The 23,673-nt window shown below is 33.2% G+C and overlaps 1 protein-coding gene across 2 annotated transcripts in view; it reads left to right on the top strand.

The window, feature by feature from the left end:
- The window catches only part of HSPA4L (heat shock protein family A (Hsp70) member 4 like), a 49,822-nt gene extending 29,829 nt beyond the window's left edge, over positions 1 to 19,993 (top strand). For both annotated transcript variants that reach the window (XM_032857985.1, XM_032857986.1), the window contains exons 13-20: positions 533 to 732; positions 6,198 to 6,296; positions 7,583 to 7,720; positions 10,810 to 10,935; positions 11,445 to 11,552; positions 13,864 to 13,983; positions 15,315 to 15,476; positions 17,369 to 19,993. In XM_032857985.1, the coding sequence (XP_032713876.1) occupies positions 533 to 732; positions 6,198 to 6,296; positions 7,583 to 7,720; positions 10,810 to 10,935; positions 11,445 to 11,552; positions 13,864 to 13,983; positions 15,315 to 15,476; positions 17,369 to 17,560 (1,145 nt within the window). In that variant the 3' untranslated portion in view covers positions 17,561 to 19,993. The remainder of the gene's footprint in view (positions 1 to 532; positions 733 to 6,197; positions 6,297 to 7,582; positions 7,721 to 10,809; positions 10,936 to 11,444; positions 11,553 to 13,863; positions 13,984 to 15,314; positions 15,477 to 17,368) is intronic.
- Positions 19,994 to 23,673: the final 3,680 nt, after the last annotated feature.

The raw sequence follows: 23,673 nt of genomic DNA, 5'->3' as shown, positions 1-23,673 counted from the left end.
TCTTGGGGTTGTGAGTTCATGTTGGGTGTAGAGATTACCTAAAAATAAGGTATTTTAAAAGATAAAATAGTTTCTTAAAGTGAAAAGTTAATATCTTTGTAGGTATTAGTGACTGAATAACTTAGCAATTTTGTAACAGGGTAAAGTTTTTAAAAATTGCTTTATTTGCAAATTACCGAGATGGTTATGATTTGCAAAACTTGGAGCAAAAGGATAATGTCCATTTTTATCAAGCTCATAAATTTTGTTATTTTGGTTTTAAAATAACAATTTATAAAATACTTAAAAGCTCTATTGCCTTGAGTCAAATTGTCCTTTGTCCTAGCATTGATGATTTGGGGCAGGCTGCTTAACCCTTCTAAATCTTAATATTAGGTCCATTAAGATATAAAAAAGAGGTGATCTAGGGTCAGTGCATTTTCCACAGTAGTTATTCTGGATATAATTTATGATTATTTGCCTTCATCTAAAAGAATGAATGAATAAATTAATTGGAGGCTCATGTTCTGATGGAAGCTCTTTTTTCCTTAAGGGAGCTTCACTATTCAGAATGTTTTTCCTCAGTCTGATGGTGATAGTTCCAAAGTGAAGGTTAAAGTTCGTGTTAACATCCATGGAATCTTCAGTGTGGCCAGTGCATCAGTAATTGAGAAGCAAAATGTGGAAGGGGATCACAGTGATGCTCCTATGGAGACAGAAACTTCATTTAAGAATGAAAGCAAAGACGATGTGGTATGTAGAAAACGTATTGCAAGGTTCCTCTAATAATTATTTAGTTTTTTATTTATAACTGATAGCTTAAAAGTTGAAAATATTAATCTCTGAGGCTTTACTGTAAAAATTGATATAAACTTTTTAAATAAAAGCATCAAAGAATGATTTTTTAAGTATAATTTTAAATGCTATACATCTTTCACATTTTTAAACTCTTTAGAGGTTTTGCATCTTTAATAGCCTTAGATGAAACACATGTGTTTGGAGTCATCTTTCCTAAATTCTTCTTTATTTCCATTAAAAATATGTATTATGGCTAGCTTTTTAGCTTAGAGATAAATCCATTCAGATTGATACATTTTGAACTATACATGTACCTTTTTTTTAGATAAAGTACATGCTTAATGCTATTTTTCTGGGCTTAGGGGATATCTGTGGTATTTGAACATAAGAGTGTGCTATATATTCAGTAATGTCAATACAGATTTTAGACTGTTTATTTCCTTAGGAAAGAGTTACATGACCCTAAGACTATATTACTCTTCGTATACTTTAGATGCAGGAATCGTAGGAGAACGTGATATTTTCCATTACACAAAGGTTTCATCTTTTTATATATGTACTATTTATAAGTTATTTTTAATGGGATATTAGATTTTGTTTTGGTAATAATTGGAAATATGTCCTAGATTTTTTGTGTTTTGTGTATATTAGGAATGGATTTTTTTTTTTTTTAAGATTTTATTTATTTATTTGACAGAGATCACAAGTAGACGGAGAGGCAGGCAGAGAGATAGAGAGGGAAGCAGGCTCCCTCCTGAGCAGAGAGCCCAGTGCAGAACTCGATCACAGGACCCTGAGATCATGACCTGAGCCGAAGGCAGCGGCTTAACCCACTGAGCCACCCAGGCGCCCCTATTAGGAATGGATTTTGAGGGTGCCTGGGTGATGTGGCTCATGGGGCATCCAACTCTTGATTTCAGCTCAGGCTGTGATCTCAGGGTTGTGAGATCAAGCTCTGCGTTGGGGAGTCTGCTTGAGATTCTCTCTCCCTTTGCCATTCCTGCTTATGTGCCCTCTCTCTCTCAAATAGAAGAATAAATTAAAAAAAAATGGATTTTGTTTTATTAAATTTCAAGACTATTTCTCCCTTTTGTGAAGTTTGTCTCTTTGTTTTTATTAATACTTACACTAAAATCTTCCACATTGATCAGAATTCTACTGCTGTTTAAAGTACCCATTTAAGAAGGATCATGGCATTTTCTTTCATTCTTCTTCCCATGTATTATTTTGCTATTATATCTTTCCTTGAACTGAGGAGAAAAGAAGTGTCTTAATCTGTTAGTAAAGAGTATAAATTTTTTATAATTAATGTAAGGCTAGTTTTTTTTTTTTAAAGTTAGTTTTCTTAGTTGTAGTTCATAATAATTTGTCAGGCATGTACATTTAATCCATTAAGATTTATTTTTACTAATATTGAGAGACTATGCCATTAGGATGAGTTTTTCATAACTATTTCAGTTTTCTTCACTTCTTTTTCTTAAAAATCTCTGCTGAGACCTTTATTTCGTTTTCTGTATATAGCAGGTCCTAGGCACTAAAAACAATAATATAGCATCCATTTTTCTGCCACCTCTAGCATTTCTTATTTGCTGCTTTTATTTTGTCTGTGGGCTTAAAAGATGATCTGGATGTGGACTTAAAAGATTGCACCTGTGAATAAAGGGTATGAAGTTATGACAGCTGCTTTGGCCATTCAAGAGACTTACTTGCCTACCCAAGAGTGTTTTGGCTTATAGGAACATTTCCAGGTAGTTGATGTCGCCATATAAGGCATTTCTTCTAGATAAGTAAGATGTTCCTAAATATTCTTTCTACAACATACATAACCAAGAGAAAAAGAAAGGTTAATATTGTGGATCATATTCTTGGCATATTTAGCAGGCATGTACCATACATATTATCTCCTTTTAAATCCCTACCATAGCTGGATATAGTAAGTGTTGAATAAATTGTAGTTTATTTCCAAAGCATTGCTAACAAGGAGTGATGTTTGAGTATCCTCTGTAGAAAGCATCCTGTATGCTGTATTTACTTTTTAATGTTTTTCTCTAGGATTTTTTAAATTCTGTATCCAGAAGTTTAAGAGCTAAGTCTTACATACCATTATAAAGTCGTTTCTTCCTTCTTCCCAAAAAATGTGAACCAAATCAGAGTAGACTTTGGAATTTAATTGTTTCAGTTTTAGAGGGAAACTAAGAGGGTAGTAAGTTCTTTTTACTTTTCCCTGCTTGCTGACACTAGTAGCTTTGATGTAAACCCAGTATACAGCAGGAATATTTTGGGGGGGGGGGTTTCCATGAGTTGATTTATGAAAGATTATTTTATGGGCCTCTTTTTTTTTTTTTTTTTTTAATTAGGATAGCTTTGGTTTTCCCAAAAAAATCATAACAGATTGCTGACTTTTCTTCAATATAAAGATACCTCAAAATTAATATTTCTAGGTATATATATATATGTGTATATATATATGTACACATATATGTATTAATATATGGTCATACTAAGAAGTTATCACATCTTAGGCTTTGTCACAAAACCAGAGATCAGAAAGACTATATGCCATTTATTATACTAACATACTTTGATTTTACTATTCCCCAGTTGGCCATTTTTTCAAAATATCTGATTACTTATATGTACAAGGCACTGTTTTAGGCACTGAGAATACAGTGGTAAGCAAGAAAGAAAAGGTCTCCATCTGTCTTTAACTTACATTCTAATGGGAAAGGACAAGCTGGAAACAACAAGATACCATTTAAAGGAAATTAATGGGGGGGGGGGAGATGCATAGTGGAAATTAACTGGTAGTGATAAGGAAAGCCTCTTTGAAGAAGGAACAGGTAAGCCAGCCTGAAAGATGAGAAAGCAGTTTGAAGGTAAGGTGTGGGTAGATGTCTGGGCAGAGAGAGTAACAAGTATAAAGCCACTGAAGCAGAAAGCCCTTTTTTGTTGTAACAAATGCGCAAGGGTAGCTGATACATGAGATACAGGAGTGGAGAAGGTGGGGAGAGTGGCAAGAAAAACAATTGAGAAGGTAGATCAAGGGACAAATCCAGTAAAGCCTTTATATAGTTCATGATAATGATTCTGGATGTTATTCTTTTTTTTTTTTTTAAGATTTACTTACTTATTTTAGAGAGCACAAGCTAGAGGGGCAGTGGGAGAGAGAATCTCAAGCAGACTCTGAACTGAGCATGGAGCCTGATGGCAGGGTTCAGTCTCATGACCCTCAGATCATGATCTGAGCTGAAACCAAGAGTTGGATGCTTAACTAACTGTACCACCCAGGCGCCCCTGGATTTTATTCCTAAGTACTTTTTATTAAGCAAATAACTAAAAGCACAAGAATATGTATATGGATATAGCAGGAAACAGAATAACAATCTGGACCCTCATGCAATTTTAAAATCTGTTAGAGAAGCCAAAGTCTAGAAGCACTTCTTTTAATTTCCCCACCATGGATAATATTTGTATGAACCTTCTCAAATCATTTCAAAAGGTTAACATATTACTCTCAAATCAATTGTAAGCTATACAATTTTCTACTTTTTTTAATATATCTGAAATTGGGGTAGGTTTTGCAAATGATCATATCTTTTATGTATTGTTGCCAGTGGCAGTACTCATGATACAGTTCTCATCACCTGTACAAGTGTGAATTTGGTTGTTATTCCCAATGGCATGACTAGGCAATTGCATCCCCTTGACACTTCCATCAATAAATTGTTTTCAAGACCCTCCATGGAAGGAATTCAAGTCCTGGTTGCTGTCTGAAAACCGACTCCTTTTGGTGTGATAAAACACCATCATAGGGGTGCCCGGGTGGCTTAGTGGGTTAAAGCCTCTGCCTTTGGCTCAGGTCATGATCCCAGGGTCCTGGGATCGAGCCCCACATTGGACTCTCTGCTCAGCAGGGAGCCTTCTTCATCCCGCTCTCTCTCTCTCTCTGCCTGCCTCTCTGCCTACTTGTGATCTCTGTCAAATAAATAAAATCTTAAAAAAAATACCATCATAAACTTGTAGAATAGGTATCAGGGGCTTATAAGAAAATATTAAGAGACCATACTGGAACAATTTTTAAACAAATGCTGGGTCACTGATGCTTTTGATGGCAGAGAGGACAATATTTTGTAGAAAAATACTTAACAACTGAATTAACTGATTCAGAAGAGTTGAAAATTTGAATGTGAAGTTTTAGAAATACCTTAACCACTTCATATGATTTATCTTTTAGAGATAAATATATACATGTTAGAAGAGCTCTTTCAATAAGTATCATAAAAATGCTAACTGATCAAGCATTTTGGCCACTTAATTGAAAGTATTTTTTTCTTAGTATTTCATGAAGTAGAGTTAAATGTATTTGTGTCTTCCTACATTGTACCAACTCACCACTATATCATTTTTTTTCACCTTTTTTCAATCAGGATCAGGGAAATTCTACAGTTGGAAGTTGGCGGGGGGTGGGGTGTGGGTGGAATATCAGAAATACTTGGCTTTTTAAAAAAACTTTTTAAAAGATTTATTAGAGAGCAAGGGGAGGGGCAGAGACAGCATCCACAAGCAGACTTCCTTACATGGGGCTCGATCCCAGGACTCTGAGATCATGACCCCAGCCAAAACCAAGAGTCAGCCACTTTCTCCACTGAGCCACCCAGGCACCCCAGAGATAATTGACCTTTTAACTACAAAGAACACTGGCTAAATGATCTTCTAACTTATTCTCTTTGCCACAAGTAAGCATTTCTTCATGATAGCCTTCTGAGTATTTTATATTTGCTTAACTCCAAATATATAAGATTTAAATTATACTGATTCCTGAATTCCAGGCTTCTTTTTAGTAGATGACCATATAAGGTTAAGAAAGACCAGAAAAATCTATTACTTGTGATTGTTTACCAAGTAGAGTTTATTTTAACTGGTTGAAAGCTTGTCTTTTAGACATTAAAAAATCTTTGAAGTTTACTTTGTAATAATTTGGAGACATCTACTTTGACAGTTCTGATGTATTGGGTATTTTACTACATTTAAAAAAATGAACTTATGTAATACACGTATTTTGTATCTCATTTTCCCACATTTAGTTCTTTAAAAATATTTTTCAAGTCAAATTTAATGTTCTTTTTTTGGTAAGCTTATATTTGTGAATTTTGATTGGTGACTTTAACTTGAAAACCGTTTTCTGTTTCTTTTGTAGTTACTTGACCACAGCTGAATGAAACTGTTTATTCACTTATCATCAAATAGATCTTTTTCTTTTGTGTGTTAATCTATTTATTTGTAGTTATTCTCCATTGGAAAACAGCATTCTACTTTACAATGTTCACACATTACAATTTTGAACACTTAACATGCTGTTTATTTTTAAAAAAATAGAATAAGGAGGACACTTATGTTATCAATTACATTTTTCTATCCAGGATAAAATGCAAGTTGACCAAGAAGAAGGAGGGCATCAAAAATGTCATGCTGAACACACCCCAGAAGAGGAAATTGATCATACAGGAACCAAAACAAAGGTGTGTTTTACTGTTTTTGTGGTTGTGTCTTTTTGAGATTGGTATTTTGAGTAACGTATTTACTTTATACTGCATGCTTTTAATACACTTGATATTTTAAATCTTAGTATAGAGGCATATAACCAGAATAAATACAATTCTATGAGTTTATTATAGAGGATTTTTAAAAGAATGAACACTAACAATGTAAGTAAAATTATCCCTTTGGTGAGAAAAAGAAGATGCATTTTTCAGTAATTTTTTTGTGTCGTTAAAAACCATATAATCCCAGAAAAATAGGAAATATAATAAGCTAAATGAAGAAAACTTACATTGTCAGTAACCTCACATCTCAAAATTAACCACTCTTAGCATTTTGCTGCATATTATACAATATTTCCCTTTGTGCAAAAAAATATATATATACATATATTTTTGAAGGTAAAACTTTAAAGGAGAATTCTTTTATTGAAAGTCATCATTTTACTAAGACAGTTGTTGCCAAAAAAAGGGAGAGACCCCGATCTAATCACCCAGATGAATGGGGCTGCAGTTCTAAATAAACATCTTCAACAGGTCTGTCTAACCTGAACAGAATTTAATCTACATTGGTTAGTTGTAGGTTAGTTGTAGATCTTTCCCAGAGGTTATAAAGATCCTGTTTCAAGCCCTAGGCTCTCAAAACAAAACAAAAAAAAAAACAACAAAACAGTTCTAGGCTCTCTGTAATTTAAAAATTAAAGCCTATTTTTCTAGATTTTCAATTTTTCTTGGTATTTTTTGCTTTAATTGTTTAACAGCTTAAGATATAGTTTATATACCATATAGTCCACCCATTTAAAGTGTACAATTCAATGGTTTTTAATATACTCCATTTTATAAATGTAATAGTGCAGAGTTTTGCAACTATTACTATAGTCATTTTTATAGTGTTATCATCACTCAGGAACTGCCCAACTGTTTTTCCAGAGTGGTTTCAGTATTTTATAATCTTGTTAGCAGTATATCAGAGTTCCAGTTTCTCCACATCCTCACCAATTCTTGTTATTTTCCTTTTTTTCATTATAGCTGTTCCTAGTGAGTGTGAAGTGGCATCTCATTTTGGCTTTAATTTGCATTTCCATCCTGGTGTCTTTTATGTAGAAAGATGTAGTGTATGCAGTGTATAAAATACTATCCATATTAAAGTAGTATTAAGTACAGTAGATGGTAAAAGTTTTGATTTTACTTTTTTGTTTCATCTGAAATCACTTTAAATCTTTTTTTAAGCTGGTTTTATTTTACTTCTCTTGCATTTCTCTTTGCAGTCAGCTCCCTCAGACAAACAAGATCGATTAAACCAGACTATTAAAAAAGGAAAAGTCAAGAGTATTGATCTGCCTATTCAGAGTAGCCTGTGTAGACAATTGGGCCAAGATCTTCTCAACAGCTACATTGAAAATGAGGTATATAAATTTGAGTTGATATTGAAATAAGTGGTAGTGTAGGCTGAAATTTTTGTAAAAGTCAATGATTATGACCCCCCACACACAGTTTGGGTACCTAGTCTATAACCCCTAAGGAATTATTAAGTCATTGAACTACTTTATTTTAGACAAAATACTGAGCTATGTTAATGTCATGTACGGTGTAACTTTCATCAGAGGCAGACATTGTACGGGGAAGTATTAGCAGCTCCCCTCTTCTAATGTGTTCTTAAAGATAAGGCTCTATTCAGAATATTTTCTGACTTAAGATCTATTGTCATTCTTGAAATTTTCTTTACATGTCTAATTACATGTATCTAATTTTATAGTCTCTCGAGGAAAAGAGTTCTGTTTCTTGACTAGCAGTTGTGTAAGAAATTATTTTTAAAACGTCTAAGTAGTGGTAATTTCTACAGCTTGGCTAGTGTTAGAAAAAATCAGTTTTCTTTGAAGCACCAATATTCTCCTCTTGGTGCACATTATTCTGGGAATTTCTTCAAGAGAATTTGACTTATAATGATTGCCCTGTTTAGTACCTATCTATATTGCCTGTTCATTAACTATTAAGGTGAAGCAAGCATTCTTGGAGACCATGAGTAATTAAGAATTTGTTTTGAGACAAATTAATTTTCCCAAAGGAATAAACTGTAGGCAAGTGCTGCTGTGGCAAATTTTGTGTATACGATTTTTTTTAAGGTTTTAAAAGAATGAACACTAACAATGTAAATTCCAAAGGTCTGTACACTGTAGTCTTCTGTTTAAAATACTGTGTTTCTGTTAAAGTGAAAATTTTGTTTAGGTATTAACAATTCTCAGATTCTCTATTTCTTTGCATTAGTTATAACAATCATATTTGCTAAACCTCTTAAAACACATTGATATTGTATTTAATACTCAAACCTGTGAAGTATAAGTACTGTTAGAGATTTATATTTTACAGATGAAGTGACAGGAACAGGTAGTCTAATCATACAAGGTCAGAGAGTAACCTTTGAGTTGCACCTGGGTAATCTGTCTCCAAAGCTCAAGATCACAACCGCTATACTATATCCCCTTCCAGAGCTAACATTTATTCAGCATGAGTTAGGTGCTAGGCACTATACTAAAATTTTATGTGAATTATATCAATTTTACTAACAGCCCTAACAGACAGATAGTTGTATTCTATCTGTTTTAGGATAAGAAAACTGAGGCTTAGAGAGGTTCAGTGAACTTGCTGTGATCTCAAAGCTAGTAAACGGAGAGCCAAGGTATTGAACCCGACTATGTACAATGACATAGTCTATGTGGGGTTTTTTAAATAGCTTTATTGAGATATAATTCACATACCATACAGTTAACCCATTCAAAGTGTAGTTTGGTGGCTTTTGGAATATTACACTTTACTAATCTTTTAAATTGTAGTAAAATGTATATAACATAAAATTTGCCATTTGACTAAATGTACAGCAATTCAGTGGCATTGTTAAATTCAAAGTTTCGTGAATTGTCACCACTGCCTATTTCTTTTTCATAACTTTTTCATAATCCCAGAAAGTCTGTAATCATTAATAACTCACCATTCTTCTCTCCCCCCAACCCCCAGTAAACTCTAGCCACTTTCTGCTCTGGATTTGCCTATTCTAGATAAATCATTTGACTGTAATCATACAATAGTTGTCCTTTTGTGTTTGGTTTCATATACTTTGCATAATGTTTTCAGAGTTCATGTTGTAACATGTATCAGAACGTAACACCTTTTTTAGAATAGAGTAATATTTCATTGGATATATATGTACATTTTATTTATCCATTCATCTGTTAATGGACAACTGAGTTGTCCACCTTTTGGCTATTGTGAATAATATAATATAATATAATACAATATAAATAATACAATATAATAATAATATATAATAATAATTCACAATAATAATATTGTGAATAATATCTGTTTTGAGTTCCTGTTTTCAGTTCCTTTGGTTATATACCTAGGAGTGAAATTGCTGTCATACGGTAAATCTTTGTTTAGCTTTTTGAGGAACCACCAAACTGTTTTACATAATAGATGCAGGATTTTACATTCCCAATAGCAATATGCAAGGGTTAAAAATTCTCTACATCCTCACCAGTGTTGTCCATTTCTTACAATCCATTTCTTTTGATTATAGTCATTCTAATAGGTATGAACAGGTTTTGGTTTGCATTTTCCTGATGCATATTCTTTATCTTTTTTTAATTGAAGTCTAGTTGATATGCAGTGTTACTTTAGTTTCAGATATATAGCATAGTGATAAACTATACATCTTGCTCACCACAAGTATGGCTATCATCCCTCACTATACACTATTATTCTACTATTGACTGTATTCCCTATGCTGTACCTTTTATCCCCATGACTTACTCATTCCTTAGCTCTAAGCCTGTATCTCCACTCCCTTTCACCCATTTTGCCCATCCCCCCACCTATCTCCCCTCTGGCAACCATCAGTTCTGTTTCTATTCTTTGTTTATTCATTTGTTTCATTTTTTAGATTCCACTAAGTGAAATCATATGGCATTTGTTTTTGTCTGACTTGTTTCACTTAACATAGGTCCATTTATGTTGTTGCAAATAGCAAGATTTCATCCTTTTTAATGGCTGAGTAATACTCCATTACACCCTCCACACACACACACACCCAACCCATACCTTCTTCATTCATCTATCAATGGACATGGGTTTCTTCTCTATCTTGGTATTGTAAATAATGCTGCAATAAACAGAGGTGCATACCTCTAATTATTTTTGTTTTCTTTGGGCAGATACCCAGTAGTGGAATTATTGGATCATATGGCACTTCTATTTTTAATTTTTTGAGGAACCTCCTTACTGTTTTCCACAGTTGCTGCACCAATTTATATTCCTACCAACACTGCACGAGGATTCCTTTTTCTCTATGCCTTTAGCACCACTTTTTTCTTGTCTTTTTGATTCTAGCTATTCTGACAGGTATTAGGTGATAGCTCATTGTGGTTTTTATATGCATTTCCCTGATGATTCTCCTGCATATTCTTAATAGCAGCTAATCTAAACGTTTTGAATATAGGGGAAGATGATAATGCAAGATAAATTAGAGAAAGAAAGAAACGATGCTAAGAATGCTGTTGAAGAGTATGTGTATGATTTTAGAGACAAGCTGGGCACGGTCTATGAAAAATTCATCACTCAAGAAGTAAGTCTAAATTTTAAAATTTTTTATTAGAATTCTTTGAGGGGCACCCTGGGTGGCTCAGTTGGTTAAGCATCTGACTCTTGATTTCAGCTCAGGTTGTGATCTCAGGTTCATGAGATCAAGCCCCATATTGGGCTCTGTGCTCAGTGTGGAGTCTGCTCTCTCCCTCTCTCTTCCTCCTTTCTACTTGCGCTCCCATGCACTCTTGCCCATTCACACTGTCTTCCTAAAGTAAATCTTTAAAAAAATGATTTGTTTGACAATGCTGATATGAATTATATAAATAAGCATACCAAATGTGTTACTGTTGTTCTTCTCCTTGAGCCACGTTTAAGAATGGTTCTTAGTTATTTCTCCCAACAGCAGAACTATAGTGAAAAACATGTTTATGAATAAAAAGCCAGAGAAGTTGAAATTTAATCTTTTATACTTGAAAAACGTTCTGTCCTTCTTTGATAACTTTTATTTCTAAGGAATTTTCAGTTAGTGTCTTTTAAATGTATAATTAGGACTTGAATAAACTGTCTGCGATATTGGAAGACACAGAAAATTGGCTTTATGAAGAAGGAGAAGACCAACCTAAACAAATTTATGTGGATAAGCTTCAAGAACTAAAGGTAAATTTTTTAAAGTCCATGTTAGTTTTCAATAGAACATGAAGTTTTCCTAAAAATTATGCTGTAAAAGCAAAGTCTATTTTTAATAAATATATTAGAAAATAATAAAGCAAGATACATGTAGGAAGAAATGTTCTCTAATCTTAAAAGCATTTTTGGAGGGTAATAATGCTACATAATTGAAATCAAATAATGTATAATCATATTTGTTAAGATTTTCAGATATAAATATGTAGCAGATAATTGGAGTGTTACCAGTTTTACACTAGCCATATATTTCTGAGATGTCATTAAGAACAGATTTGTGAACCTAATCCCTTCTTACCCATTAGAGATTACACCCTTTCTCTACTTCTCTCTCCTTCACTGTCATGATTTTGAGGAGTAATATACTGCCCTATTGTATTTTCACATTGCAACTGAGGGGGACACCTGGCCAGTGAAGAAATTAGAAAGTAGCACTCCTGCTCTTGAATGTCCTTCCACAAAGAAATAAGGAGATGTGGCCACCAGGTCTCCCTTTTCTAGGTCCAATGATATAAGAAAAGACCACTATTACTGCTTTCTGCTTATCTGCCCTACCCTGAAAAAAGAAGTTTTAAGTTCACATTACAAGGATGATAGGAAATTTGTCTTTTCTTCTTCTTCTGTGTGGATCATAGCAATACTTGAATGTTCACATAATTACCAGGGGCTCTTACTAAATGTAGACTGTGATTCAGTATATATCTGAATGATGGGCGGTGATTATCTATTTTTAACAAGCTTCCAAGAAATTCTGATGCTGCTGGTCACTGAGCCATTCTGAGTAGCAAGGAAAAAAACGTAGATGACATCGATAATGATTCCTAGGCTATGGGAAAAGACAGCCCTTTAAGGACTGGGAGAGGTGGGGAGTATAAGAGAAGTTACTTAAGAGCAAAAGTTAATATCTTGAAAAAGAACTGTCTTCATGCCAGTAAATTACTTCCATATGGAATAATTAAAAATCAACTAGAAAACCTAAACTTAAAAAAAACTTAAAACCAAAACTAGTCTTTATCACATTTTATCTTGATAGTGTTACTCCCTATCTCCCTAGAAGAATGTATATATTTTGGGTGGTAGGAGCAGCCAGGCAGCTGAGGCCAGTAGAAGAAACTGAAAAGCCCAGCAGCTCTCAAAAAGGATTATTTTACCCCAAATATATAAGTAACCATAGAAATGAATGTTGTAGAAGGCTTCACAGGCCTTAGTATTTTTTTTTTTGAGATGGTTCAAAAATACAGTACTTGGTCCATTTTTCAAAAACATTTACAGTAAGGGGCACAAGGTGGCTCAGTTGGTTAAGCATCTGTCTTTGGCTCAGGTCATGATCCCAAGGACTCCTTGCTCAGTGGGGAGTGTAGTTCTCCCTCTGCTCCTCACCCTCGTGTGTGTGTGTGTGTGTGTGTGTGTGTGTGCGCGCGCACGCGCGCGCACGCTTGCACCCTCTCCCTCTCTCTCTCCCCTCCCCCTGCTCATGGTCAAACATGCTCCACGCTCCTGTGAGCTCTCTCTGTTCCTCCCCCTGCTCATGCACACTCTCACACTCCTGCATGTGTGCATCCTCTTGCTCAAATAAATAAAATCTTAAAAAATTTTTTTCAATAAAAATATGATGTAAGTAGACTAAAGGCAATATGGTATCCTGGAACGGAAAATTATGAAATGAGGTCTGGAGTTCAGTTAATAGTAATGCTCCAGTGTTGGTTTCTTAGTTTTGGCAAGTGTATGTTCTATGGTGGTACAGGATGTTAAAACATCAGAGGAAAAGTAGTGAGAGGTACTCAATGCTCTATTATTTCCTTTATAACTTCTCTGAAAATCTAAAATTAGTCTAAAATATGTTGATTTTTTTAAGTATATAAAGAATAGAAAAGAAAATAGGTATTCATTCTTCTAATGCATCCCCCTCCTCAAAGTTACAGGGGCTGTTAAAACATTTAGAAATTACTCATTCCAAGCATTTGGGGTAAGAGCCAGAGGTTTATTTTTTTGGTTTTGTTTTTTTAAGTGCTATACTCATAGATCCAGAATTTCCACCTAATTAATAAACATAAATAATATTCAGTAGATACTGAATATCCAGAAATTCTAGTAATCATGTTGTTTACAGAGTTATACACAGAAACTTGGTTTCAAATACATGAATTCTGCATGGAGTATTGTCTTTATGGTCTTCTTATTTAATAGTTCTGTAAACTTTTAACACCTAACTTTGAAGGAATTAAAAGTATTGTCTTAAAAATTGTTTTCTGTTAATAACTTTTTCTTTTAAAAAATTTAATAGAAATATGGCCAGCCTATTCAGATGAGGTACATGGAACATGAAGAGAGACCAAAAGCTTTAAACGACTTGGGAAAAAAGATTCAACTTGTTATGAAAGTGATAGAAGCATACAGAAACAAGGTATGAAAACCACAAAGCCAGCTAATGATGATGGCATGTGGGTAGTACATCGTGGCAGTGGGGTAAATCTGTAAGTTCTCAGCTACAAAGCAATAGCAGTTGTTGCCACCAAATTCTGGAGACCTTGTGCACCAAACTTAAAACCTTTTTTTTTTATTGGAGGGGCTCCTGGGTGTCTTGGTCATTTGAGCATCTGACTCTTGATTTTGGCACAGGTCATGATCTCAGGTCTTAGGATCGAGGTCTGTGTTGGGCTCCATGCTGAACATGGACCCTGCTTGGGATTCTCTCTCTCCCTCTCTCTCCACCCCCATCCCTGCCCCATGCATGTACTCTCTCACCAAACAAAACAAAACAAAACAAAAAGTTTTATTTATTGGAAAGTTACATAAAGGGTACTTACACTCCTAAAATACAGTGCAGGTATATGACTTTAATCTCTTAAAATTCCGTAGGTGTCTGTGGTTTTAAAACACATTATCACTATTCTCCCAGTTTTTTGGCTTTGGAGTACTCTTTCATTCCATTTCCCTTTATTTTCCATGTCTAATCTGTAATCCACATTGCATTGCCATTTCTTTCTGGTCTTATGACTACCATCTTAAACCATGAATTCTTAGATTGTTTCCTATATGGGGTGGCTGCAGTTGTGTTTTTCAGACAGAATGTCATTATGTAATTCTCCTTATCAACAACTTACCATGCTGTTCTGCTGTATTTTGAGAATTTTCTGTCTAGCTTGCAGTATGCCTTCTTCTCTTATTTCTCTTTATTCCCTAACAAATTCAGTTCCGAACAGCTTCTTTGTTGGCTAAGTATTGTTCCCTTGAATATTCTCCACTAGGCATTTTTTGGCAAAAATGACTTCTTCAGAAAGCCTTTTCTTTTAAAAATGCACACAGAGGGCTGCCTGGATGGCTCAGTGGGTTGAGCCTCTGCCTTCGGCTTAGGTCATGATCTCAGGGTCCTGGGATTGAACCCTACATCGCATCGGGTTTTGTGCTCAGCGGGGAGCCTGCTTCCCCCCTCTCTCTCTCTCTGCCTGCCTCTCTGCTTACTTGTGATCTCTGTCTGTCAAATAAATAAAATCTTAAAAAAAATAAGAAAAATAAAAGGCAATACCTCAAAACTAAAGTTTAAAAAAAAAATGCACACTGATCTTTTTTCTTTCTCCCAGTCTCTTCAATTCTATATATTTGTATATGGCTTCTTCGCATGGATATGTGTGAGGTATACATTCAATAAGAATCTAAATCTTTTAAATAGAAATTATTAATTGATGTATTAATTGATATAAAAATCTGTTACATTAAGTAAAAAATTTTTAATAGGATGAAAGATACGATCACCTGGATCCTACTGAAGTGGAAAAAGTTGAAAAATATATCAGCGACGCCATGAGTTGGCTGAACAGTAAGATGAATGCACAGAACAAACTAAGTCTCACTCAAGATCCTGTGGTGAAAGTTTCAGAAATAGTTGCAAAGTCAAAGGTAAGTTACCTACAAAATTCTTTTTTTAATGGGTTCAAGCATTAAATATTTTTAATGGGAGCCGTACTTTGAGAAATCATCAACTTGCAAAAGAACTTAGAGAAATAAGTTTAAGGCTAATTTTTAATTTTGAAAAAAAAAAAAAAAAATTTTAGGTGGGACATCCCTGTCCCTTGATTTAGTCACATACACAAGGCTGTTTTTTACATTTTAAGTGTAATGCAGAAAGAAAGAAAGCAATGTGATAATTTACTGTTAAATACTTCAGACTTTTCTAGATTAGATAAGACTTCTAAATCTCCATAGTAAAACTTTGCAGCATTGGTCTTTGACATCATTTGAAACCTGTAAAATTCTGTGGTAAATCTTATTTCTGAGATAAATTTCCCAGTCTAAAAAACATTACCCATGAAAATACAAAAGATTATCATAGAAAAGAACACCATGAAAAACATAGAGACAAATTTTATAATAAAGATAAGCATCTTAGTAGAAAAATGAGAAAAAACATTGGATAGCAATTGACAAAAGAAGGTATACATGTCCAATAAATATATATGAAAAGGTGTTCATCTTCATCACATTCTTCTCCTCCCATCTCTTTTCATCTGATTCATGGTTTTGTGTTTACATTCATAATCTTTGTCATAAGTTGTCAAGGGTGCAAAGAATTGGATGTTCTCCCTTAGCAACTTGAATTTGTTAAAACATTTTGTATCAGTATATGTTTAGAAATTTAAAGGACATATAGGTACCCTTTAACCCAGAAATCACAATTGTAGGAATTCATCCTAAACTGATCATTGCACAGGGATAGGCACATAAATACCCTTGCTTATTAATTAGCAAAAAATTGGAAGAAACACATACCTGGCAGTAAGAAATTAGATAAATTGAAGCATCCATTCAACACTTTGCAATCATTACGTAATTTTAGATACAGAGATCTATTTAGATAGAAAGATGTGTACAACATACTGCATGAAAAAGGAAAGATTACAGAACCTAAATGACATTATTTCACTGTATAAATTAGCAAGCCTCTTCACAGATCTGTAGGCTTGCAGGTATGTGTATGCATGGACATACACCTAGAAGGATATTCACTAAAATGTTCACGTTAATCTGTAGAAGATGGAATTTCAGGTGCTCTTTTTATTTTTTTGCCTTACCTAGTTCAATGTGTTTTCAAGGTTTTTGTTTTTGCTTTTTTTTAAACAATAAACAGGTATTTTTTAAATCAAAGCAAAGTATTTTCCTTTTGAGAGAGTTTTGCAAAGAAGACATAATAATTTACTCCTAATCAGATGTAGGTGGTAAGAGCAGTTTCCCCCAGGTTGTTAACTCCCTTTCTGTCCCTATCCCGATCTCTGTGACACTGGTCTTGGGGATTTTAATGGTCTTTTATTTCTGTGTTAAAAAGAAATAAGCAAAGATAAATTACATTGTACTTACTTTAAATTATTAAGTTGCATTTACATTCATGACTTAATTTTCTTTCAGCACAGTTCTACAGTTCCACTTATGAAAGCTGTTTTCATGTAAATACCAATTTATGAAATGTGTTATTTGATATAATTCTCAGAGCACTAGGTATAATTTAAAGGAATGAATTAAAAATTATTTCTGTCCAAGAAAACTATATCTCAATTATGAGGAACCAGTTTTTAGGAAGATTAGATACAAAGAATTTGTTAAAGATTGAAGAGTTCCTTGTCAGCATTAATATGCACTAACCCAGAAATAAATGCTTTATTGATGTATTTGAAGAAACTTGGTTATCTAACTGAGCTAACATAAATTTAGGAATATCTTATTAATGTGGAAATTTAGAAAATTAATGGTAATCTGTTCTGTAGTATTTTTACTATCATTTTTCTTCATGTCTTTAGGAACTGGATAATTTCTGTAACCCCATCATTCACAAGCCCAAACCGAAAGTAGAGGTTGCTGAAGACAAAGCAAAAGCTAATAGTGAACACAATGGACCAATGGATGGACAGAGTGGGACTGAAACTAAACCAGATACAACAAAAGACAGCTCCCAGCATACTAAATCTTCTGGAGAGATGGAAGTGGACTAAGTCTTAATTTTACCTTCACATAATTCAAACAGTGCAAGCAACCATAAGGTCCATTCTTCCTTTTACATGTGGTACACACAACATATGTTCCGTTGTTCTTAACCACTTTTTGTCATTTGTTTTTTGGAGTAGTTTTGAAAAGTGTTCTGTATTGAGTGCACCTCTGTTCATTTCCATTGCTGCTTATGTGAAGCTTTAGCTGAGTATAGATTTACAAGTCAGTTTTAGCTTTCTTAATACATGTTCTATCAAACATGCGAGACTGATATGTATTTGGCAACAATCTACCTTATTTAAAGCTTCTCCTTGGATAAACCTCAGCTCCTGTATTCAGGAGAGGATACTGTATTGCACTATTGTTGCAGAAGCGTAGATTTAATTGCATCATCATTTTGAAAAACATTGAAATGGATGTGGTTTAAAGCCACTGAGGCACTGACTTTTTTTCTAGTTATTGTAGTTATAATTTAAATATTAAAACAGATGATCTCATTGGTATGCAATGAGAACTCCAAAGTATTGTCATCACATAAATGAAATAAATCACATGAAAGGGAAACACAATTTTTATGTTACAGTGACACCAGCAGTTTGCATCTTTTATTAGTAATGTGGATTGATGTTTTCTGAGAGTAATTCAGTGTCATTTTCACTTGAAACTTCTGATCTACTTGTCCTGAAGACCAGCTGCTGCTAAAGTAATACTAGCCTAAAGATAAGAAGCATTATTGATGAAAATACCTTCATGTTAAGGGGGAAATTCTGTTGACCTACTCAGACATGCATCTGTGATGTTGATAGCCTTGTTTCAGTTTTAATAGTTGTTTTGGTTTTCTTAATTGATTTTGTTAATAACACAGGGTAGGGAGAAATGGGCACAATGTGTATCGCATTATATACATTTATCACTGATTTACTTAATGTTAAGAAGTAGATAAACACTATTAAATAAGCGGTAATACTTGAAAAGAAGTACTTTTACCGTTAAGTCTTAGGAAATAATGCTTGTAATAAACTTAACTATGTTACATATCAACAGGCAAAATATAGAATGTTACATAAGTGTAATATGATATGATGTGATTAAATTATAGTTCCTGCTGTTACATTACCTGTTCAGATGTTGGCTCCAGTTTTGGTGCTTCTTAAATATATTACATGGGACAAAGGACTGTGAAATTAAGATATTTTAAGCACTTAAATCTGTGCTCCATCACCAGACTTGTTCACATTGTTCAGTTCCTTCCAGAAGCTTGAAACTAAATTTTAAGTATGGGAGCAGACTGAAATGACTTTGCAAACCTACAAGAAGCATAGACAATGCCATGGGCACTGGTGTTTCATGCCAATCAACTAGATTAACCTAAGTTAAAATTTTGAAAGGCTCACTTTTCCCCCAAAGCTAACCCTTTATATTAATACTGACTTTTCTTAAGTAGTAAAAATTGAGAGTTGAATATCTTTAGGGATAGTCATTATTTCTCAGAGATAGTTCTCGTAAGAGAGATTTTGTTTCTACAATGTAGTCTGCACTGAAAGGGAGAGTATGGAGCAGTGCATTTTGCAGGGATTTTTATTCATCCTTTTTGAGGGAGATGTCCCTTTTTTGCATTAAAAAAATCATATAGACCCAACATATTTTTAATGTCTTCTAGTCTTCAAACTTGTCTTAATACTCTAAAGGTGAACTAATTATACCCATTAATAATGAAGTACTTTTTTTTTCTTTAAAGCAGTTATTTTTCCTTTATAGATTAAATATGTAGGTTCATTTCAGGAAGAGCATCAAAGATAGAAAGGAATATTTCAACAGTAGACATTAGGGAGGTTATAGCTTTTACTGGAGTTACAAGAAAATCTCCAGGAACTTCATTAGGAGCTATATGGCCCCATAAATTCTTGTAGACAAATGAGGAAATAGCCCTTTCTGCACCTGAATTGCCTAATTATACTTGATATTTTCTGTTCCTTCTTTTCAGTTCATGTAGCTCTGTTTTAGTCAAAGATATTTAACATTCTAATTCTTGCAGTTATATAACACTTAACAAAGATGATATGTATAACTTTTCCTACTCATTCAACTTAAATATTTTCAAAAGCCCTTTAACCTTATGATGTGGTTATTTATCAAGTATATTAATAAAGGAAAATATGTTCTCCTTAATACAGTTTTGGGTAGAAGGCATGGATCAGTTTAATTTTAATCACTGAAATATGTTCAGTACTAAACATAATTTTTTTCAGAATAAAAGGCCACTATTTTAGAAGTTATTTTAAAAGACATAAAAAATTAGAATGTTTTCCTATAATCAAATATGAACTAAGTATGTAGAAAATACCTAGGATGATTAATAAATATAGATTAGTACACTCTGGAAAAGTATAAATTGGTTTCAGAATCCAACTCCTGATAGTCAATAATACTGTGATTTTGCTTAAATAAGAAAGTTTGTGATGTTTCAGTTCCTTAGCAGTATACAGAATTCTTAAGTTTTAAACAACTAGAAACAGCACACCAAAGAATTGGGCTTTTGGAATAAACAGATCATCTGTGTTTAAGAGTATAATTAATTAGACTTTTATTAAGGAATAAAGATCTTGGCCAATTTTTAGTATATTTATGATTATTTCCTAGATAGAAGTCTATATTAAAGTGAATTTGGGGGCTCAATTTTCAATATAATAAGTGTTAAAGCATTTTATCCAAATTAGCACATCTTGAACTGTTTTGAGAAATTATCAACTTTTAAAGACAATAGGCATTCAGATACAGTAAACCAGTTAGCTGACTTCATTTTGACCTGAAATAGAACCATTCCTCCATTTTCAAAAATTTGATTTTTAATAATAAACCTATAAACCTTCCCATTAGGATTTTTTAAAAATAGCTGATATTTGGTAGTTTACAGCAAATGAAACCCTGGCATTGATCTTACATACAGAAGTGATTCTTAAATGACAAGAAAAATATAACTTTACCTAACATTTTAGAGTTTTATAACCAATAACTGCAGTTCTAAGGTAAATGTTATTTTGTGGTTAAACTTTGGAAGTTTTAGGTGGAATTTGCCTTTGTGATATTTGATCCTACAAAATTAATGATAAGCATAACTTAATCAGTATTTAAAGTCTGGTGGCACTGATTAAAGTGAGCCACTGAGAACTTTCCAAATGACATAGGTAGTAGCAATGCTTATAAAGTGTGATTCTAGTATTTTATTATCCTCTTACTCTACAGTGGTTTGTAACTATCGTTTAGCAAACTAATCTTGAAGTAGTCAATTTCAGAAGACACTTTTTTTGATCAAAAAAGAAAAAGGTTTATAGTTACCTTTTGTTTTTTGTCAAGGTCTTATTTAATCTAAGGTCTTACCATTTTAAAGTTCCCAGGAAGCATATAATTTTTTCTTCCAATAATGTAACAAAACTTTAATGCAGATGTAAAAGACCAAATGAAACTTAACCAAAACAAACAAAAAACTTCAGCTGTTTTGCTTCCAATCTCTAATTTAAAAAAGTACTAAAATTAATGGTCTTCCATATAGTCCTTTGTTTCCCAAGAAAACAGCAGCTTTGAGTTTATAAAACAGGCGTCTAAATTCTTTTCTTGCTAAATTCAAGGGTATTTGTTTCACACAAAAAAGGGCACCTGGAATTCTTAGAATATTAAACTGAAACTGCTTAGAAGACAACTTAAATCTCTCTGGCAGTGGTAAAGTACCTATTAGGTGGTAATTGTTCTTTCATCTTCCAGATCCCTAAGGACACGTCCTCTAGCATATTATCAGAGTGGGTACCAAAAGAAAATGCAGATCTATTAAAGTATATTATTAAATGACTAGGAACATTCAAATCAAAGAAGAAAATAATTGAATCATGAACATTTGACTCTGTCAAGCAGGTCAAAATCCATAACTGTAATAAAAATTAACAGTATCATCTTTGCTTTGGAATCTATTACTGTCATGTTCTAAGTTACAGGATTAATTTATTAAGGAAGTAAATTGATAAACCTAAAAAAAATAACCCATCCTGTATAGAGATAAGTGAAATTCAGTATGTTTTACTTTTATAGTGTATAAACTTATAGATGGAAATGATCTTATTCCTGGTTAATCTTGTTTATCTTTTCATTCAGTTCTAAGCTCTGAAATAATCTATTTTTCTCAAGCACATTTTGTTTTTTTTATCTTAGATTCATTAGGTGCTTTATTTCATGATTTTTAAAAATAGTTTCACTGCTATCCTATCACTTCGATAGCTAATTTTATTACCTTTGTCCCATTTAAATACCAAATCTTACTGTGAAGCATGCTTTGACTCTTAAATTCATACTTGAGCCGTGTTGTAAGTTTCCATATATAAATATCTCTAAAATTTAATAATGGCTTCTAGATTTTTCATGTTTTGGCCTTAGAATGCTTTTAAGTAGAATACTTTTTAAAGTACTTCTGGATCAAAAGAGATCAATTTTGTGAATTATTGTGTATTAAGAAACCCAGCATTCCTTATTTTTAATACAAATATCAATGTGAAAAAATAACAAAGTTCAGAAATTCAAAATAGTTGTTAAAGGGTTAGCCACCTTCCATTCTTTGTTGCTCTCTGATTTACATACATGTGCTGTGCATCTTTGTTTTCTTAGAATTTCCTAACTTTTTTACTTCCAAGACCTTGAGTAAAATCCTCTTGAAATCATATGGATCAAACCAAAATAAGATGTTAAAATGTCATTAGAGATAGGGAAATCAAGGTAATGCAAGGTTCTGCTTTAAAGTATTGTATTTTTGTCCCTGAAATAAAATTTTATGGCTTAGTGTTTTAGAAAGAGACTCAAATTAAAAGTGGTTACCTTTTATACTTGGTAGGATGAAGTCATTGTTTAATACTACAGTATATAGAAGCAGTTTTTTAAATGATATTATCATTGTTTTAGTTCTAACAATATGGCATCCAAGTCATTTTTCTTTTCTTCAACCGTTATTAAAATAATTTCTGTACATGGTGACTCTGACTCTAGTCATTAGTGTAAAAAAATTTCTGGCAGTTTAGTTCCTACTAGCTAATTTTTTTTAAGGAAACTACATTTGATTTCTTCATTTCCCAGTTTGTTTTCAATACAAAGAGTAACCAGTGCAATGCATAAAATCATTGCCAAGTATGTGTCTATAAAAATAATCAACTGATTTTTCCATGTTACAGACCCTCAGCTTTAGTGAGCCAACATGAGAATAGGTTGTGATGTTGCGTTGTAACATTCTAGGAATATATATTTGGCATACAGTTTTGGTTCATAAACCTCCTAAAAAATGTTTACATATGGCAGGATCAAAGAATATAAAACAATTTATGTATGTAAACTGACATCTTAGTACTGGTGAACAAATAGAAATTGATAATACAATTAATTTTTGGATGACAGTGCACACTGACAAGTCATGTAATCAGAATAAATCTATATCTACTTCTTGAACCATGCATTTTGCATACCTGAGGTTTAATTTTCACATATTGAACTTCACTGACTGGATGGTAGTTTGCGGACAAGTCCTAAGAAACATTTACAAAAATTTGCTTGTTGATGAGGGTTTTTTAACTGGGCAAATTTTTGAAACCTTCTAATGCTATTGATTCTTAAAACTAAAATAGTTTTCTAATGTTGGATGTGTTGTCAGAGAATAAATTTAGCTTTATATACTGGAAGAGAAAACAGGAATAAATGAATTTGAAGACTTTAGGCACTTTCAGTAGGCATAGAGGAGCTCCATGCCCCAGTGAGTCTCATAATAGCTCCTGCTTGAGAACTGCTGTTGACAAAAATGTATCAAGTAGTTTAGGGTGTTGGGATAAGAAAATGATTAAGGTCCCCTAGTATAGATTAGAGCATTCGGTGCTTAATATTCTAGGGACCAAAAAACACGAAAGAATTAAAGGCTAATGGATCCTCTGTCTAGAAAAATGTTTATATGGACTGTAGACTGTCCAATGAAATGCAAATAAATACTTGTTAAGTCTAGAAGGCTTAACAATTGGCATTTGATTCCTCTTCATCCTGAACTGGGGAGAACTGGATAGGATTTAGGTTTGTTTTGCTTACTTGTTGTAAAACCCAA

Source organism: Lontra canadensis, unplaced genomic scaffold (genome assembly GCF_010015895.1).
Source record: "Lontra canadensis isolate GAN:19392208 unplaced genomic scaffold, GSC_riverotter_1.0 scaffold1, whole genome shotgun sequence".
Taxonomy (NCBI): domain Eukaryota; kingdom Metazoa; phylum Chordata; class Mammalia; order Carnivora; family Mustelidae; genus Lontra; species Lontra canadensis.
This window is presented reverse-complemented; position numbering and strand designations above follow the sequence as displayed.